The 17,983-nt window shown below is 48.9% G+C and overlaps 1 protein-coding gene across 6 annotated transcripts; it reads left to right on the forward strand.

Moving 5' to 3' along the window:
- The first annotated feature begins 1,545 nt into the window (after positions 1-1,545).
- ERLIN2 (ER lipid raft associated 2) lies at positions 1,546-16,254 on the forward strand. Of its 6 annotated transcripts, none has more exons than XM_032837978.1 (13): positions 1,615-1,660; positions 2,547-2,637; positions 2,888-3,009; positions 4,305-4,386; positions 5,448-5,494; positions 7,354-7,415; positions 7,584-7,709; positions 11,597-11,670; positions 11,821-11,879; positions 12,439-12,530; positions 13,365-13,454; positions 15,133-15,212; positions 15,589-16,254. In XM_032837978.1, exons 3-13 carry the CDS (start codon positions 2,903-2,905, stop codon positions 15,781-15,783), a joined length of 1,014 nt encoding a protein of 337 aa, XP_032693869.1. In that variant the 5' UTR covers positions 1,615-1,660; positions 2,547-2,637; positions 2,888-2,902; the 3' UTR covers positions 15,784-16,254. The 6 variants fall into 6 exon arrangements, with proteins under 6 accessions (XP_032693874.1, XP_032693869.1, XP_032693871.1 ...); XM_032837980.1 differs by having other exon boundaries at positions 1,617-1,660; positions 2,509-2,637; XM_032837979.1 differs by lacking the exon at positions 1,615-1,660 and adding an exon at positions 1,670-1,938 and having other exon boundaries at positions 2,509-2,637.
- Positions 16,255-17,983: the final 1,729 nt, after the last annotated feature.

The raw sequence follows: 17,983 nt of genomic DNA on the forward strand, positions 1-17,983 counted from the left end.
AGGAGCCTTAAGAGAGGGATTTTCAGAAATGCTAGATCATCTCCTGAAGTTCCTCCCCAGCCTCTAGGCAACGCCGCCATTGAACAACCCAGGCCTGGCAGAAAGCTTCCTGGGAACAGAATCCCACAACTTCTACTCATAGTTCATTCCAAAGTTTAACAGTCAGGAAATTCTTAAATTACAACTAACTCAAATCCTTTATGCTACAGGCTAAGCCCCATTCCTTGGGTTGATAAACCCCAATATTTCCATTTCTCTGACTCATTCACTCGACTACGAAATTAAGCGTGCCCAGCTGAATTACATACTGAACGCGGAGACAAAAAGCTCTTAGGTGTCGACAGGATCAATCCGAAGACTGGCCAGCTGGGAGGAGGGGGGATTTGAAGAGACAGGGTGGGGAGACAAGAGCCCTCATTGACAGAGATGGGCACACAGAGCCCAGGCAGCCCACCTGTAGCCTTAACCATACAATGCTTAACATCCCAACACAGACTCACCCAGAACAAACCCAGGCTGAGTTCCAAGCAGAGATGCCTGGAAAACCTACGCTTTCCTTTCCCTGTGTCCTGAATCTGTCCACCACCACCATCTTGCCGCCATCTCTGTGTAAAATCTTTTCATTGACTGAGCACTGCAATCAAGTGGACTCTCTCTCTGCTGCAAACAAAATAACTTCAGTGGCTGAATTAGAAATGTCCTAATGTGATGCTGCTGAACCGCCAAGGCAGCGGACGACGGGATGCCCTCAGACTAGGACACAGAGACCTAGATCCTGCTCCCGGAGCCACTGCGCCTTCAGTCCGCATTTACCGAGCACCTACGTACGGGAAGTGCAGACGCGGTCCCCGCCCTCAAGGAAATCTACAGCCCAGCCTGGGGGAGACCGCACGCAACAGCCAGCCCTGTGGACTGCGGACAGGTGTTACAAAGGCAGTTAAGCTCCAGATGTTAAGGAAGCGTCGAGGGGACTGTCATCCACCGCGACCCTTGCACTGCACTGAGCTCAAGATTCTGTTCACTAAAACGGTGATAATAAGTCCTTCTTAAGCTGCTGGATGGTGCTCTGGGGGTCTCAAAGACCAAGGCTCCTGGAAAGGTATAAAGGGCAATTCAAAATAGGGACTGTGTGTGATGAACGACGTAGTGGGGCTAATCCACGCTTGAAAAGATGTGCTCCGTTCAGCGGCGCTATAGGCAAGCGCGAGCAGAGGGCAACAGCGGTTGCTACTCGCGGGTACCTGCTCGGAAAAACAACACACTTGACCCAATGAGGGCGGAGGAGGGAACCCAGAGCAAATTCCAAAGTTAGAATCTCGGAAAGAGACACCCTCCGGCACTCAGCACCCGTGGCCACGAGCGTCCTCCCCCGCGTCACTCTCCAAGCACTCGACACCGGTCCCCAACCTGGAAACTCTAAACCGAGGTCTTGACGGGCCGGACCGAGGGGCGGGCGCCCTCTGGCGACCAAGCGCAGACTCTGACAGCTCGGAGGGCGGGGGCGGGGCTGACGACCTAAGGAAGGGGTGTTCTTCTCGCGTGAACTAATGGCGTCATCAAAGCGACGGGCCCGGAAGGAAGTAGCGTGTGGAGGGCGTGGCGGTTTCTACGGTTGCACGGGGGGTTCGGAAGAGTACGGAACGCCTGGAGGGACAGCTTGGTACGCGGCCCCCGCCTCTTAGTGTGCGCACTGGGCCTAGTTGCGGCTCCGGGCCGAAGCTCGTCAGCCGTTCTCCGGGGCCCCAGCTCCAGCAGCCTCTCTCCCTCAGGAGCGAGAAAGCAACCCCTTTCTGTTCCGTCCCTTCCCCGCGAGCCCCAGGGCGCTAGGGACGCGCGACCCTCTCTCCGAAGAGGGCAGGGAAGGGGCGCGGGTTGGGGGCGGGGGGGGGCGTTTGCAGAAAGGACGCAGCTGCAGATCGGTAGCTGGAGTCCGCCACGGTAAAATAAGCGCCTCGTAGACGACTGAGCCCGAGCTATGTTAGCCCCGGGAGGCAGAATCCACGCCCTGCGCGGGTGGGCCCAGGCACGCCTGACTGTGAACTTTGCTGTCAACCATCGTTTTTCCAGAGCCTTCAGTGTTTAGGAAATGAGTCTCTAGATGCCAGCTCTTTCTTATCCTGGTGCTTGAACGCAGTTGGACCCAGGATCCTAGTCAGCCCACCCTGGGAAACCCTCTTTCTCCTCTAACCATGGGCTTGGGGACCTGTCAGGTGCAAAGTGCCAGGCAGGTGTGTGGGAGGGTGTATTCAGAGCCCTCCCCGGTTTAGACCCAAAGGAATAATTGGGAAGATGGACGAAAGGCCAGAGAATCCCATCATGTGAACTCTGCTCACATGCTGACTCTGTCGCTCCAGCATCTGAAAGGAGTAAATAATGGTTTCCTTTGAAATGGCAGGCAATTAGGACTGGGAGGCTCTGACCAGAATTACATAGCCACAACTGCCTGTCATTTGACATCCTCTGTAATTTGGGCAACATACTGCAGCTGCCTCTCTTCCCTTTTACTAGCATGAGTGACTCCAGTGACAGCACATTCGTGTTCACAGGAAGAGAAGGCTGTGTTCTGAACGCTGCCCAACTGGCACTGGTTCTCTCTTAGGGCCCCGCTGTATCTGGAGCCACTGTCTCCTGGGGGAGGTAGGGAATATGATCCCACAGCTGGGGGAGGAGTGGGAATGTTGCCTGAGAATAGGATGAAGAGTGTTGGACATGTAGCCTTAGTACAACAGGCTAGCCATAGTACATCTAGCCATAGTACATCTAGCCTTGGTACAACAGGCTGGGCCTGAGCCACTTCAGGGAGCTCAGCTTTGTGAGGTGCTCTCCCCATTGTAACTTTTCTCCTGCGTGTTGGACCACACACGTTTTCCTGCGTCTTTTTCCCTAGGATACAGGTTCGCTGATGGCTCAGTTGGGAGCAGTTGTGGCTGTGGCTACCAGTTTCTTTTGTGCATCTCTCTTCTCAGCTGTGCACAAGATAGAAGAGGGACATATTGGGGTGTATTACAGGTAAGGAAGAGACAGAAGCTTGCAACTGCCTGTTAAATGTCTCTTTCCTAGTCACTGTCTAGCAGATTCTGTTGATTATCTGTGTTGAATAAAGGAGTCTTTTTAGATGGAGCTGTGGTGTCAGTGACCATGAAGGGGACATATACACACATTCTTATATGCATATATAAGTGTGAATATAAAACTTAATTGTCTTAAGTCGATGCCATGGGTGGTGGACAATAAATGTGTCTAGAGATTTAGAGACAAAATCTAAAGGAAACCAGCGCTTGCAGATCCTCTCTGAAACATTGTTTTCTCCTACATCCCTCCCCGGAATCTTGGTGCCACAAGGTTACCTCCCATAAGCACCAGTTCTTGATGGAAACTTGAGGAGCTAGCCTGCTCTGCTCATTTATACCCACTCTTGAAAATTACCATTTCAGGAAAAAGGAATCCTTCAGACTGATCTATATCAATCAAGGCAAGCCCAAGAGTAGTGATTCTTAGAAGAAAGAGGAGCCCGTTGCATCTCTATTGCTGGTTTTTTGGGGTTCGTTTTTTTGGGGGGGTGGAATAAATGTATTTTTTCCTTCGTAATGCAAAGCAAAGAAGCACTTATAAATCTTGGGTTGCTTTCCTCTCAGTAACCTCCATGACCCAAGTTTTTTGCTTTAAGCCGTTATGAACTCCTTATATGTGCCCAAGATGCTTATTCCTGGATTGCCAATAGCAAGTTCTAAAAGTTTCATTGGGCTCCATTCTCCCCTTTATTTCTCCCCACCTGCTGCTCATATGTGCCCAAAAAAAAAGGCTTTTAATTTTGTTACCATTTACATATAACTTGGTTCTGAAGGTCACCCTACTGCCCAAAAAAGGTATGCAGGTGATTTTTAAAGCGTTCTTAAAATTACTCTTTTGGTTGTTCGTGTCCCTTGACTCCAGTATTTGTGCAGTTAGTCGGTAAATGTATTACTGGACTTAACTGCACCCCCCAAGGATTGCCACAAACTCAATGGGTATGACCAAGTAAAATAGACTTCCCCTTCTGTTAAGGATTGCCAGGGATCCTGCTGTCTTCATTCCACTTGGCCCATGTGCCTATTTTTCCTGCCTCGAAAGCATGAATAACGGTTTTATGTTTTACCATCAGGCTTCCTAGAATGTTAGGGTTGAGCTGAGAGGAAGGGGTCTATGGACATGGCTCGGGCACATGTCACTTTATGAGATGTTTATGGGGGCGTAGAGAAGGTGGGTGCAAATAGTAATGGCTGTCATTGCTAGCTCTTGCTAAACCTCCTCTCTCTCCTCTGCAGAGGCGGAGCCCTTCTGACTTCGACCAGCGGCCCGGGTTTCCATCTCATGCTTCCTTTCATCACATCGTATAAGTCGGTGCAGGTGAACTGGGCTTGTGGGGCATGTTTGGGCCTCTGCAGGTTTGGAGTGTTGGCAAACAAATGATTTGGAATTATTTCCCATTAGATGAGTAAATGCCTCTTCAAGGAATGTATATATGTAATGTATCGTGTATATAGAGAGAATGAGGCCCCATGAACCGCACATACTCTGGAGCTTTATTTGATTGTTGAAATGGCTAAATGGGGACATTGCCTTGACCCATCGGCCCCAGCTGGGAATTATTTCTTCACTTCAAGGTAGAGCCAGAGAAGAATGTTCTGAAGATAAAGAAGGAAAAGTAGGATGTGTGGGTCTGTGTGTTTTCAGTCACAGGTTACCTAGATAAATGGAAATAAAACATGGTAATTTTGCTGGTTCTTACTTGAACTTCATAGATGTGAACATAATTTGAGGGGTGGGGGGAGAGGAAAGTTGGAGTTGGTGAGGTGGGATGACATCTAAAGGAAGAGTAGGATTAATTATAACAGAAGGCCTGGCTCAGATAGACTAGCCATCTTTGAAGTATGTCCAGCTAAGAGGGATAAGAAGATGTAGAGGATGATTTTTGAACCGACTCAGGAAAATATCCTGGGACACCAGCATTCTCCCTGTTCATTTCTTCTGCCATCCCCAGTGCTCGATGGTTTTCAGAGTGCACTTGTGCCCAGGATCTTAGGAGTCTCACAGTAATGCTGGGAAGGGGCTGAGCCAAGTTAAATACAGAATCCTCTAATTTCAAAACTAGTGAAAGGAGGACAGTAGAGATAAAGACGATCTTAGGACTCTTAATCCAAGTTCTTTTTTTTTTTTTTAAACTAAACCATTATTACACAGCTAGTACATATGGTGATTCACTTACAGTGAAGCTGGAGTAGATACCTTTGTTGCTCTGAGTCAGGCACCCTGTGTAAATAAAGAGGATTAGACAGAGTATTATTGTTTAACAATGCCAAAGGTCAACCCAGATAACCTCAAGGACCAGGCGATTGGGATTCCAAAACTAAGTTACTTTACTCCTCATGGCCCATTTTACAGCCATTTTATGTCTCCTCTGTTTCTAGACCACACTGCAGACAGATGAGGTGAAAAATGTGCCTTGCGGGACTAGGTAAGCTGCCGGGGGTGAAGGGGGTAAGCCTATTTCGGCGGAAGGGCTGGCTGTTAGCTCTCTGTTAGAGACAGTGAAAGGAGAAGCATTCCTTCTCGGTGGTCTTACCAAATTCCCTGCCTCCTTGCTCCCTTGGTTCCAATTTGACGAGGACATGCGGTGCCATAGGGAAAATCACAGAAGGTAGGCAGGTTCAGGAGGACCTTGAATTCTGTGCTGAGTGTGGGCTTTTTCCATTATAAGTGAAGATCCACTAAAAGCTTTTAGCAGATAAATGACTTGATAGCTGGGGAATGTTGTAAAGGTAAGGGCTGACCTCAGGGTCTAGAAATCCAAACAGAACACCATTCCAGGGGTCTGGGTGACAGGTAAAGAAGGTCCAAATTGGAATAGGATCACAAACCACCACCACAAGGAAACATTCAGGCAAATCCAGAATTAGGGCATCTCACGGGACAGCTGACCTGGTGGCATCACAGAGAAGAGCTTTGCGTTGGAAAGCAGACCTAAAAGACATAAACAAAAGCATGGTGAGCCTTAATTAGATCTTGGTTCAAAAATACCATCTATGAAAGACCGGGGGACTGGATGAGTCAGCTCGGGCAGCCATAAGAGAGGGCCACAGACTAAATGTAAACAGAGTCCAAGGTGCCAGCAGGCTTCGTCTTCGGTGAAGCCTCTTTTCCTCGCTTGCAGATGGCAACTTTGCAGTGTCCTCACGTGGCCTTTCCTGGGTGCACACAGGCAGAAAACCTCTGGTGTCTGCCTCTTTTCCTTTACCAGTCCAGTCGGGTTGGGGACCTACCCCTATGACTTCATGGAGTCTTAATTACCACCTTATGGCCCTGTCTCACTCAACACAGTGACAGGGGGCGTTTAAGAGTTTGAGCAGGGGCGCCTGGGTGGCTCAGTGGGTTAAAGCCTCTGTCTTCAGCTCGGGTCATGATCCCAGTGTCCTGGGATCGAGCCCCGCATCGGGCTCTCTGCTCAGCGGGGAGCCTGCTTCCTACTCTCTCTCTGCCTGCCTCTCTGCCTACTTATGATCTGTCTGTCAAATAAATAAATAAAATCTTAAAAAAAAAAAGAGAGTTTCAGCAAATGGACCTATGGAGGGCACACAGTTCAGTCCCTAACAGGAACAACAGGAAACTGGAATAAGGATCTGGTATTAGAGGCCGTTGAGAAATTATTATTAATTTTCTTAGATTTGGGACCTAGAAGGATGTCATTATACCTCAGTGCATGTTGCTCACTAACATGTGAAGGGAGAAAGAGTATCATGACGGCAACTCACTTTGAAATGTTCAACATAAAAAGCAGAGCAATCTGTAAGGTAAAATGTTAGCAATTGCTAAATGTAGGTGTTCATGTATGCATGTGAGTTGTATTGTTCTTTCAGCGTTTCTGTATGCTTAAAATTATTTATTATGAATATGTGCCAGGAGAGGGAAGTGCTGAACCAAAGTGAAGGTGAAGACAAAGGGAGAAACAGTGACCATAAAGTCCCACGGTGGCCTTCTAAATGCTGAGAAATCCTTCACTTTTCTTTTCCCATCGATGGATTGCTTTAATCAAAAGGCATTGCAGATTCAGCAGATACGAACTGTCCTTTTCCTAGTGGCACCCAGAAGTTTCACTTTTCTCCTTATGGAGATACTTTGAGGAGATGTGGTTTCTCAGGAGATGGTGTTCTTGCTCTAAGCTTGGAAGATTCCTACTTGGAGATCGCATACCTTCTGGCCTCTCGTGAACTCCTCTGCTCCTTTTCTGCCAGGTCACACACCTGATGCCATCACCTAGAGACGGCACTCTGTTCCAGAGCCTACTGGTGACTTCTTTCTTCCTTCTTCCCCCAACAGTGGTGGTGTGATGATCTACTTTGACCGAATTGAAGTGGTGAACTTCTTGGTCCCAAATGCAGGTATGTTTTTCCAGTTGACCTTCACCACTGACTTGCTTTGCCCAGCATGTCCCCCCCCCATCCGCACGGCCATCCCGCGTCTGTCTCAGCACCTCAGGCGGGGAGAGCCGCTGTGTCTGAGAAGGGGAGTCCTGCCTTTTCTGACTGCATTCCCACCTTCCCTCCCAGTGTATGACATTGTGAAGAACTACACTGCTGACTACGACAAGGCCCTCATCTTCAATAAGATCCACCACGAGCTAAACCAGTTCTGCAGTGTGCACACCCTTCAGGAGGTCTACATAGAGCTCTTCGGTAAGAAAGCCTCTGCTGGCCGTAGCATGCTTCCACCGCTGTTCCCCCCCCACCGCCTACTTCTGAGCTACCGTAGGGGAGGATGGGTTCGCAGGAACAGGAAGTGTCAAAGAACCCAGTGCCCGCGAACTGGTCCCAAGCAGAACTTCTAGAAAATGTTGATGACAGTGGCAGAAGGTCATGAAAGCCGGTGAGCCTTGCGCACAGGCGTACGGTGGACTAGAGGACTCCTGGCCCGAATCGGAGGACTGGAAGGCAGAGCATTCCGACTATCCCTAAAACAGCCTTCTGTAATGAAGACCGAGTCCATTCTAGAAGAACCTTAGAGATTATCCACCCCAAAAACCTCATTTTCAGATGAGGGGACTAAGGCTCAAAGAGAAAGTTTTAGAACTATTTCTTAGCAGAGCTGAAGGTAGACCCTCCCTCTCCTGGCTCTCGCTTCAGAGTGCTTCTCCGTCCGCCACACTGAAAGAAGGGCCTCCAGGAGAGGTGAGGAGGACAGTAGGGTTCACACTTAATTCTAGAAGTGGGACAAGGACCATAGCTGCTTAAAGTTCCTAGTTTCTTTAAGCCTGCATGCGTAGAGATGAATAGGAAAACACTTAAAAGAATCCACATGCTTAAGTACACACTTTTTGACCTTTTTAACCAGTCAAAGTAAACATAGCCTGACTTTAGCAACAAGAGAAAGAAACAGTTCAGTAATTGTTCGAGCTCTTTTGTGGTTAAGTGTTCTGTTGAAGCTTGCTGCCAGAAGTTTTCTAGTTTTCTAGTGACCAGTGCTGATAGTACAACTATTCCTGATACTAGGACTGGACAATGTCTCTTCCTAGGAATCTTCATTAAAAAGGACCCTGATAGAATGTTTCGCAGAGTAGATAGGAGCGGGGAGGGACCCCTGGTGCTGCCTGTGAGCTCAGTGAGAGAGCCCGTTGCACACATTTCTGATTCGGGAAATCTTCAGAATCACTTCTAATTTCTCTGCAGTAGAAAATAAATCTAAATTCACTTTACAGGGTTTGAATTCAGTATGCTTTAAAGAAAAATTCTGTGAATTTGCTATTATTAGTTTTTTTGTTTTTTGTTTTTTTTTGTTTTTAACTTCAAACTGAGAGCACTTTATAAAATAGCATTAGTTTTCTCAGGGTGCCCGGGTGGCTCAGTCATTAAACGTCTGCCTTTGGCTCAGGTCATGATCCCAGGGTCCCGGGATTGTTCCCCACATTGGGCTCCCTGCTCGGCAGAAAGCCTGCTTCTCCCTCTCCTACAACCTCCTGCTTGTGTTCTCTCACTGTGTCTCTCTGTCAAGTAAAGAAATAAAATCTTAAAAAAAAAAAAAAAAAGCATTTATTTTCTCTCTGGCCCTGGTTTTAGAACTTGTGCCATTAAAAGAACACTTTAAAGCATTTGAAACAACAAGAGACAAAGAACTGTAACTTCCATGAAGAGAAAATGAAAATATGAAATTGTTTTGCAATAGAAAACTTCTTACTGTCTGGGCACCTGGCAGGCTCAGTAGGTGGAGCACACAACTCTTGATCTCGGGATCGTGGGTTCAAGCCCCACGTTGGATGTAGAGATTACTTAAAAATGAAATCTTTAAAAAAGAAAAGAAAAAAAAAAAAAGGAAACTTCATATTGCCCAAGAGATAAACTTAGTAGCTTAGTGAAACTTCTTGTACAGTGAAGCTGGGAAAATGTAATTTCTTTGAAATTTTCTTTCTTTTTAAAGTTACATCTTTTGAGCAAAAACACTGCCTTGCTTAGAACCTATTTGTGTCTGTAAAGGAGGAATTCATGTCTCTAATCCCATTCCTAGAACGTGGGAGGTTTTCCACTAGCTGTGTCTGTCCTCTCAGGACTCATGGCCCTGACTTCCCTCCCACCTGACTCTGTAATTCTCATCCCTGCTTATGCTGATGCCTCCTCTATGCCTGTCTTATAAAAACACTACATAGTTCTTATTCAGCAATGACCCGTGGCAATCTCTTTGTGTAATGTAACCTAATCTGCATTTATTTGCATGACTATAATGTATAAACAACTTATTACCAATATTACTTTTATAATAAACCACCTGACAAAATATTTCTTTTTTTTTTAAGATTTTATTTATTTATTTGACAGAGAGATCACAAGTAGGCAGAGAGGCAGACAGAGGGGGTGGGGGAAGCAGGCTCCCTGCTGAGCAGAGAGCCCAATGTAGGGCTCGATCCCAGGACCCTGAGATCATGACCTAAGCCGAAGGCAGAGGATTAATCCACTGAGCCACCCAGGTGCCCTGTGGCAAAATATTTCTTCCAGATTTTCCTGGAAAATTATGAGCCCAGGACCATGGTTGTCAGCTTTAAGTCAGATATAATTTGGTCTAATAAATGACTATTTATTATTAACTTAGGGAGGGCACAGAACATCTCAAAGTTTGGTTGGTATCCTATTAAGAAAGAAAATATAAAATGTGATGTTTATCCATGGCTGTCAAGTTAAACACATACCAGATCTGAGGTTCTGCCTTCTGGGGCATTTCTCCCTCGTGCTGAGAGGCTTGTGAGAGCATATCCAGTGTGTGGGAACGTTAAAATCTCTTGCTTACTGATTAGACAGTTGAAGATAGTACTGTTTTAAAGCATAAAACAGCCCTAAAAATTAAAGCATAGTAATTGAACAAATGTATGATTTTGGTTCCTAACTAGCATGAACACATTACTGAACTTCTGTGGACCTCAGTCTGGTCTGGGCATCTGTTAAAGGCAGGGAGTTCCACTTGCCATTCCTCAGAGGCCCCTGTTTCGGGCACTAGTGACCAAAAACGGCCACTTAAAGCGGGTGGCAGCTGATAGGGAGGTGATTCAATTCGGATGTCCTAACCTGGTTCTGTGGAGTCTTCTCAGCACCGTCCAAGGTCTCACCGAGGATCTCCCGGTCAGGGCTCAGGAAGAGAAGGCCCGGCCAGAGAGGGCAGCTGTGGGGGCTGTAGAATCCCAGCCACAAGGAGGGGGGCTGGGGGGGTTGTCAGAGCTCTTCCTGCACTTGCCTATAAAACCGCTCCCCTGTGAATTCCACACAGAGCAATCAGGGCCAAAGCAAACGACTATCAAAAGACTCGGGCTCATTTCCAGAACCATAAATTTTCATTTTCCCCACTGTGTTCTTTGATGGAGTTCTTAATGGAAATAGTCTTCCTTGGGGCTTTCGTTGACGTCAGAGTCTATTTTTCTTTTAGAAACTTCTCAAATGACTGGATTTCAATGGCTTGGCTCTCTTCGAAATACCTAACATAACCACTCCATCTTCCTTCCTCTTGAAAACAGGCTGCCTGGCTTCTCTTTAGCTGCTATTGTCTAGGAAAAGGCTGCCGCCCGACTCAAGAAATGTGCAAGACTTGTTTGTCCTTTTTCTTATTAAAGCTCAGTTTCCTTTTGGGCAAGGTTGCTATTTTCTTTTTTTAAGTTTTTTTTTTTTAATTTGACAGATCACAAGTAGGCAGAGCAGCAGGCAGAGAGGGGGAGGGGAAGCAGGCTCCCTGCTCAATCCTAGGACCCTGAGATCATGACCTGAGCCGAAGGCAGAGGCTTAACCCACTGAGCCACGCAGATGCCCCTAGGTTGCTATTTTCTACAGCCTCGGTGATTTTATGTGGAGGCCACAGGAAAAGGATGCTCTCACATCCAGCTTGCATAAAGCGGCTGCAGAGGCATGTTGCTTTGAAAGATGTGCCAAGGATCTTCAGATTTCTGGGCTCTGATAAGCCCTCTGCCTTGGAAAGCCCTTTGGCCTGTAGGGTGCATTCTTGAGCTGGTGTTGTAGTTTGTCCTCTACCCCCATGCTTTCCTCCACCCTGCCTACAGTGTAACAACAACTCTTGCCATCTTTCTTGATTCCAGATCAGATTGACGAAAACCTCAAGCTGGCTTTACAACAGGACCTGACCTCCATGGCCCCTGGGCTTGTCATCCAAGTAAGCAGGGCCACAATAGGAGCCTGCTCTGCTGAAGGGGCATCCCCCCCTTCCAGAGGATGTCCTTTTTGTGCAGGAAGATGAAGGGCCAGTGGGAGGTGCTTCTGTCACTCGCCACCCTCACTTTCCCGTGCTGTTTTCCTCCTCCAGGCTGTGCGGGTGACCAAGCCCAATATCCCTGAGGCGATCCGCAGAAACTACGAGTTGATGTGAGTATTTTTTGCTGCCCAAGCTACACCCACCACACTCCCCCACCCCACCCCCACCTCATCCCATCCCAAAGTTAACTGAAGCCGTGCCAGGAGCTCATTCCCCTTCTTGAGTATTCGTTACAGCCCATCGCTCTGCGAGATGGAGCAGGTGCATCCAGACAGTCACCTGGGCTCCGTAGCTGTGGTGGAGAGCCACAGGAGAACTCTTCCCAGCCGTGCTGCTTTTCAAAGGGCCAGGGGGCATTGTTTGTGCTTCCTGGGTCATATCAAAGACGATAGGAGCGAAAGGTGGTTAAGTGGGCAGGCAGGTGCATTTTACCAAAGTAAATTATGCTTTATTTCCCACAAATGAGTTATTTTGGGGGTGAAAGAGAGCTGTGTTACTGTCTGCAACAGAACTGCTTTTCCCTGGGACATTCAACAGCCTTCCAGGAGAGAGGACGAACTCACAGTTTGCCTCTCCTCAGCGGAAGTCTGGCTTCTCCGGGAGACGGTGAAGTTCCTCAGAAGCTTCTTCTATGGTGGCCTCACAGCTTTTTTTTTTTCTCCCTATCAGGGAAAGCGAGAAGACGAAGCTTCTCATTGCAGCACAGAAACAGAAGGTAGTGGAGAAGGAAGCTGAGACGGAGCGGAAGAAGGCCCTCATCGGTCTGAATGTCATTCTGCGATCCCCTCACATGGCAAAGGGGGCTGGAGGGGGTGGTGGGAAGCTGAGAGGTAGCCTCAGGCACTGTTAGATCACACAGCCCTCCAAACCCTTGCCGGGGCGCAGGAGTGGCATTCGTACTCCCAGAAGCAAAGCGGAAGTCATGAGATCACAGCTAGGGGCAGTGCGTTTTGAGTCTCTCCTTAGGTTTGAAATGAAAAGAACCTTTTTTCTAAATGCATTAACGGATAATAAGAATGGCTGATACCTGTCGAGCAGGTATCATGGGTCATGTACTTTTCAAAGCACTTGCATGTGCTCACATGTACTCCTCACAACCACCAGGTGACATAAGTTCTATCGTTAACCTCATTTTCCCAAATCAAAGACCAGAGGGTTTAAATAATGTGCCCAGGGTCATATTGCAATTAACTGGTGGAAACGGGGTTCAACCCCAGGGACTCTGTCCAGAACCTGGTTTGTAATCACTACACTGGATTATCAACAATGACTAACTGCTTCCCAAAGTGAAGTGGCAGGGAGAAACTGTTTGGAGAGTATCTTACTCCTTAGCCTAACCGTTCAGGAGAAATACCCTTGTGACAGGAGAGGTGAGGGCCTGCTCCTCGCTTCCGTCACGGGGCCCAGGTCTCTCCGTTTACTGTCTTGTGCCGATGTCGTGGTACCGCCCTCCCTGGTACAGCCCACCTGTGCCCCTCACGGGGCTCTCCTTCTGAGCTAACCCACCGGCCTGCATCAGAGACTCAGGAACGGTCAAACAGTCCAGCTTTTGAAATACCAGAGCTGTGAGCCTTTTCTCAACTTTCTTACTGTAGAGGCAGAAAAAGTGGCTCAGGTCGCAGAAATCACCTATGGGCAGAAGGTGATGGAGAAGGAGACGGAGAAGAAGATTTCAGAAATTGAAGGTGAGCACAGGTGAAGTAAACGCCCAAGGTTTCCTCAGGCCCCACCTGTGACAAGGGGGTGAGACAGTCATTTCCTTCATTCTTTCATCTTTGTTCTAAGACGAGATGATTTATTTGGAAAATCACTTTTTCTCTGAGCTTTGAGTCGACTTTGGGGGAGATATGGGCCAGGCTGGCGTCAGTTTTCCACTTCAGAGAGCATTTGCTCACTCAGCAGACGTCCACTGCGTGCGGCTAGGCGTGCTCATGTGATGCCTAAGGAAAAAGGAAATCACTGAAGGTCCTGCTGTCTGGCAAGGGTCTCAGAGCCTAGGAAGTGAGCAAAGAGATGAGGACGGAACAGCAGCTCCTCCCTGTGCCTTCCCTAGCCCCCGTTCACGTCCGCAAACACCCCAGCTGTGGCCTCTTAGTCTGCTCTTGACACCCTCTGTCGTGGATACCAAGGCAGCTATGAAAGGGACACCTTTTCAGCACCAATAGCACTGGAGCTGGAGAAGGTTTTCTCTGCTGGCTTTTCTGAACTCTGTTCACCTTCAGTTCCCTGCCCCTAAGCCCTCAGCTCGTTCCTACCACCTACCCTTTCCTTCATGTGGTGCCTTAAATCAAGCAAATTCTAGGACAAAAATGGGCCCTTGAGGCCCAGCTTCCAAATGCTGTGCCCACTTGGACTCACTGTGGGACCTGTCAGGCTTTGAGCGGGCCCGGTGAAGAGCCAGCTAGGATTTTACAGGTCAGTGGCTCCTCATTAGGGAGCTCTTGGCAAAACAAGACATTCTTATTTCTTGTAAAAACATGTCATCAGGTGCTAAGGCCACTTGACGGACACCTGCAGCCAGCACCCCTGCCAGACTCCACCCTCCTTCCTCCCGGGGTCTTGCTGGGGGTGGGCAGGAAGAACCCACCCGCAGACTGGCTGTCCTTCCCAGGCTTTTGGCTACAGATAGCGCTCATGGGAGGCTGGCCTCATTCCCAAGGCAAGGGAGTAAGCAAAAATTTTGCATCAGCTTGACAGAAAGCGCGTCTCATCGGATTGAGGAAGAGTGTCACGCGCGCGGTGGAGGTTGAAATAGGACTTTGTCCAAACAGGTGTTGGTCTGGACCGCGGTGTATAGGGGCCTTATTTAGAGTCGTGCCAGCTTCCTCACTGCTAACGAGGACTTTTTTGAAATGAGCGATGGAAATAAAAAGGGAAACAAAGTTGGAGAGGGACCGAGCTGTTTGTTTAGGTGGGGTCACCTCCAGCTGGGCTCCTGGGGCTTTTGTTGAGCCCCACAAGAGGGATGAGGTGGAGAGCTCTGAGGCTCGAGGTCGGGGCAGGCCCCACGCGGCTTCCACGCGGAGGAGAGGCAAGAGGAGTCAGTGCAGGGAAACGGAAGCATTGCTGGGCTGCAGTGCTCCTCCGGAGCCTGCTGTCAGAGAGGTTGCTGGGCACAGCAGCGGCCTTGCTCATCTTTAGTCCCCACCGCAGGGGGATGCCGTCCAGGCACCTCCTCATCGTGGTTGATTTTCAACCACGACTTGTGAAATAGGGGAAAACACCTCTTTCCGCATTTTGCAGCAGAGGAAACCAAAGCAAGGAGGCAAAAGAGCAGTCTCCCCGAGGTCACGGAGGCAGGAGGGAGAAGGGCCCAGTGTTCTGGTGGCCTCTGCCCTGCACTCACTGCCCTGTTGCCCGCAGATGCTGCATTCCTGGCCCGGGAGAAGGCGAAGGCCGATGCGGAGTGCTACACCGCTATGAAGCTGGCCGAAGCCAACAAGGTAAAACCCTGGGCCACCTGGGGAGGGGAAGGTCTCTTTGGCCTTGCACTAATGTTGTTTGAGAGCTCCGGATGTCAGATGGCTGCCATCGGCAAAGGCCCTCCTGGCCAGAAGGGATGGCCGCTGTGCTGTGGGGCACGGGGGCTGCCCATCCCCTGAGCCGAGCTTCCGCAGAAGTTGTATCATCGTGTGAAACAGAAACTCCTCAGACTGGCAGCTCTGACCGCGCAGATCCATTAGTGCCCGTCACTCAGAGAGCCGTGAGGCCTGGAAGCGTCGAGGGGGCGCACTGCTTGGGCAGAGACCCTCTGTGAAGGGTGCCTCCCAGAGCTGTCCCAGATGGGGCTCCACCTGGGCTCTGCTTTGTTTATTCCAGCTGAAGCTGACACCGGAGTACCTGCAGCTGATGAAGTACAGAGCCATCGCTTCCAACAGCAAGATTTACTTCGGCAAAGACATCCCGAACATGTTCGTGGACTCTGCAGGCGGTCTGGGCAAGCAGTTCGAGGGGCTGGCTGACAAGCTGAGTTTCGATGATGAGCCCTTGGACGTAGACCCCGAGGAGAATTGAAAGTTTTTTGTATACAACCTCGGATGACACTTACAAGAGATCTTTATTTTTGAATGATGAACCGGGATGCTCCTCCCTCCCACACTACCTGCTTTGACTCTCTTCCACATTCTGTGGAGCAAAAAGAAGAAATGGATTTAAATCTGTTCCCCTTCCTGGGAAGGGAGGGCTGGGATTGATGATTTGGGTTTTTATTCAGGTAAGCGGGTCATATGGCTTCTGTTAAGATGGGCGAACCATGGGTTTGACCTTTGCCCTCCAGACACTCATTTTAGCCCTTTGACGCTGGCGTAAGTAGGGATTCGATCGTTACAGAGGGGGAGAGGTAGAGGGTGTTGCCTCCAGGTGATTTGCTTTACCCCGTTTGGGGAAAGGCAGTCTAATTTTCTCACCTCTGCCTCCAAGGATGCCTGTGGGGGAGCCTCAGCCGCTGAGTAGCTGTGTGCTTGTGAGTCCGCCCCGAGCTGGGGGCGGCCGCTGCCAAGAACAACGGGCTTCGCTGGTATTTCTGGCGGCACATGGGAGTTGTTTTGGCAGCGCGCGCTCTCGAGCCCTCACAAGGAAGGACTGGTGCTAGGTTTTGCAAGCTTCTCTCACCCCAGGGCTTAAAAAGCAGCGATTTCTGACTACATTCCAGAGTCTGGGTTTGGGCATCACCCACAATTCTTCTTAAAACTCTTCACCTGTTCTGTGATTTGGTTCTTTTTTTTTTTTTTTCCCTCTCGAATCTGTTCGTTGATTCCACTCAGCGTTAGGAAGATAGGAACAAACAACCCAAGTGTCTTACTAGCTGCTGAAGGGGGTCGCTCTGTCTCTCAGCCAGCGTGGTACCTGCTTGGCAAACTGCGTATGTTCCTTGAGACCTAGCATCTTTCTCACCGTGGAGGTTCTCTGTCCAAGAGCGCCTCTGGGGGCGGAGGAAAGACACCTGAAGGATGTCCTGGTCTTACTGCCTACAGGCAGTCTGTCTGACGGAGTGAGAAAAAGGGAGCTCGCTAGTGGCATGGGTTTTGAAGTCTAGGGCGCCAGCAGCCACACGGGTCAGACCGAATGTTCTACCTCCAGAGACAGCTGTGAAGGTCATGAGCTCATGCCCAGGTCCCTGGCTTGGAAGGGCTGATTCAGAATCTGTTCGAATGGTTTGGGGTGGTTTTTTGTTGGTTGGGTTTTGTTTTGTTTTGTTTTTTCCCATTTCTAGTTAGGAAAATTTTGTGTCATTCTGGGAGATTTGGGATGGAGAAGACCAACCATGAAAGGAAGGGTTTTTTTATATCCTGAAATCAGAGGGAGGAGGTGGGTTCCAGCTGATGTAGGCCATGAGCTGTGTACCAGATTGTGAGGTTAACTCCGCTTTCATTTGCAGGCGTGTTGGTCTTCCCCATGACAAACTCTGGCTTAGGGTCTGGCCTTGTTATTAGCTGCCCTCCCCACCACCACTACCAAAGAAACTACCGCGGCACCCCTTTTCCCTCAGCGAAACTATGAACCATACCTTCTGGCACAGATGCCCACCTCATTTTTGGTCCCGTGCCCAGACTTCTGCTTTATTGGATGGCCCCAGAACTCGGGCCAGCTTGCTCCCAGGTAGCACCAGGCTTGTCAAGAGTTGGGGAGCGTTCAGCCTGCTTAGGTAGAAACAACATGTTAACTCCTCCTAATTCAAGCGTTGCCCTTCCCTATTCTCATTTCTGGGACTTAAGAATTCTCACACCAGTGGTCCTGGTCACACTTCGTGCAAGCAGCCAACTGTTCCTGGCAATGATGGATTTGTATGTGCTCGAAAGTGCTTGCAGAAGACAGTCTCCCAAGGCCAACATAGGCATCCATTATTAAGATCTTCTTACCCTCCTCCCATTTCGATGCCATTAATCCCTTGTTAGGAGCAACATGACACATGACATCTAGTATCCCCATACATATTTTTCTGCTTCCTAGATTTGCTGCCTAGGCCTCAGAAAACACTACTTCAATAGAACAAAAAGCAAGGATCTCTCCACCTCTCAATAGCACGTTTGCTCAGGTTCTTCTCTTGAAAGCCCAATACTAACATCCTGTGACAGCTTGTCCCTTGCACTTGATAAACTTTAACCACAAAAGAGCCTCGAAGTCAAATCCTGCTGCCCCTGCCTCCCTCAATGCTAATGTTGCTTCCTCTTTGAACAAAAAATAGAAATGTCATAGTGCCCCTCCGTTTAAATTC

Source organism: Lontra canadensis, unplaced genomic scaffold (assembly GCF_010015895.1).
Source record: "Lontra canadensis isolate GAN:19392208 unplaced genomic scaffold, GSC_riverotter_1.0 scaffold101, whole genome shotgun sequence".
Taxonomy (NCBI): domain Eukaryota; kingdom Metazoa; phylum Chordata; class Mammalia; order Carnivora; family Mustelidae; genus Lontra; species Lontra canadensis.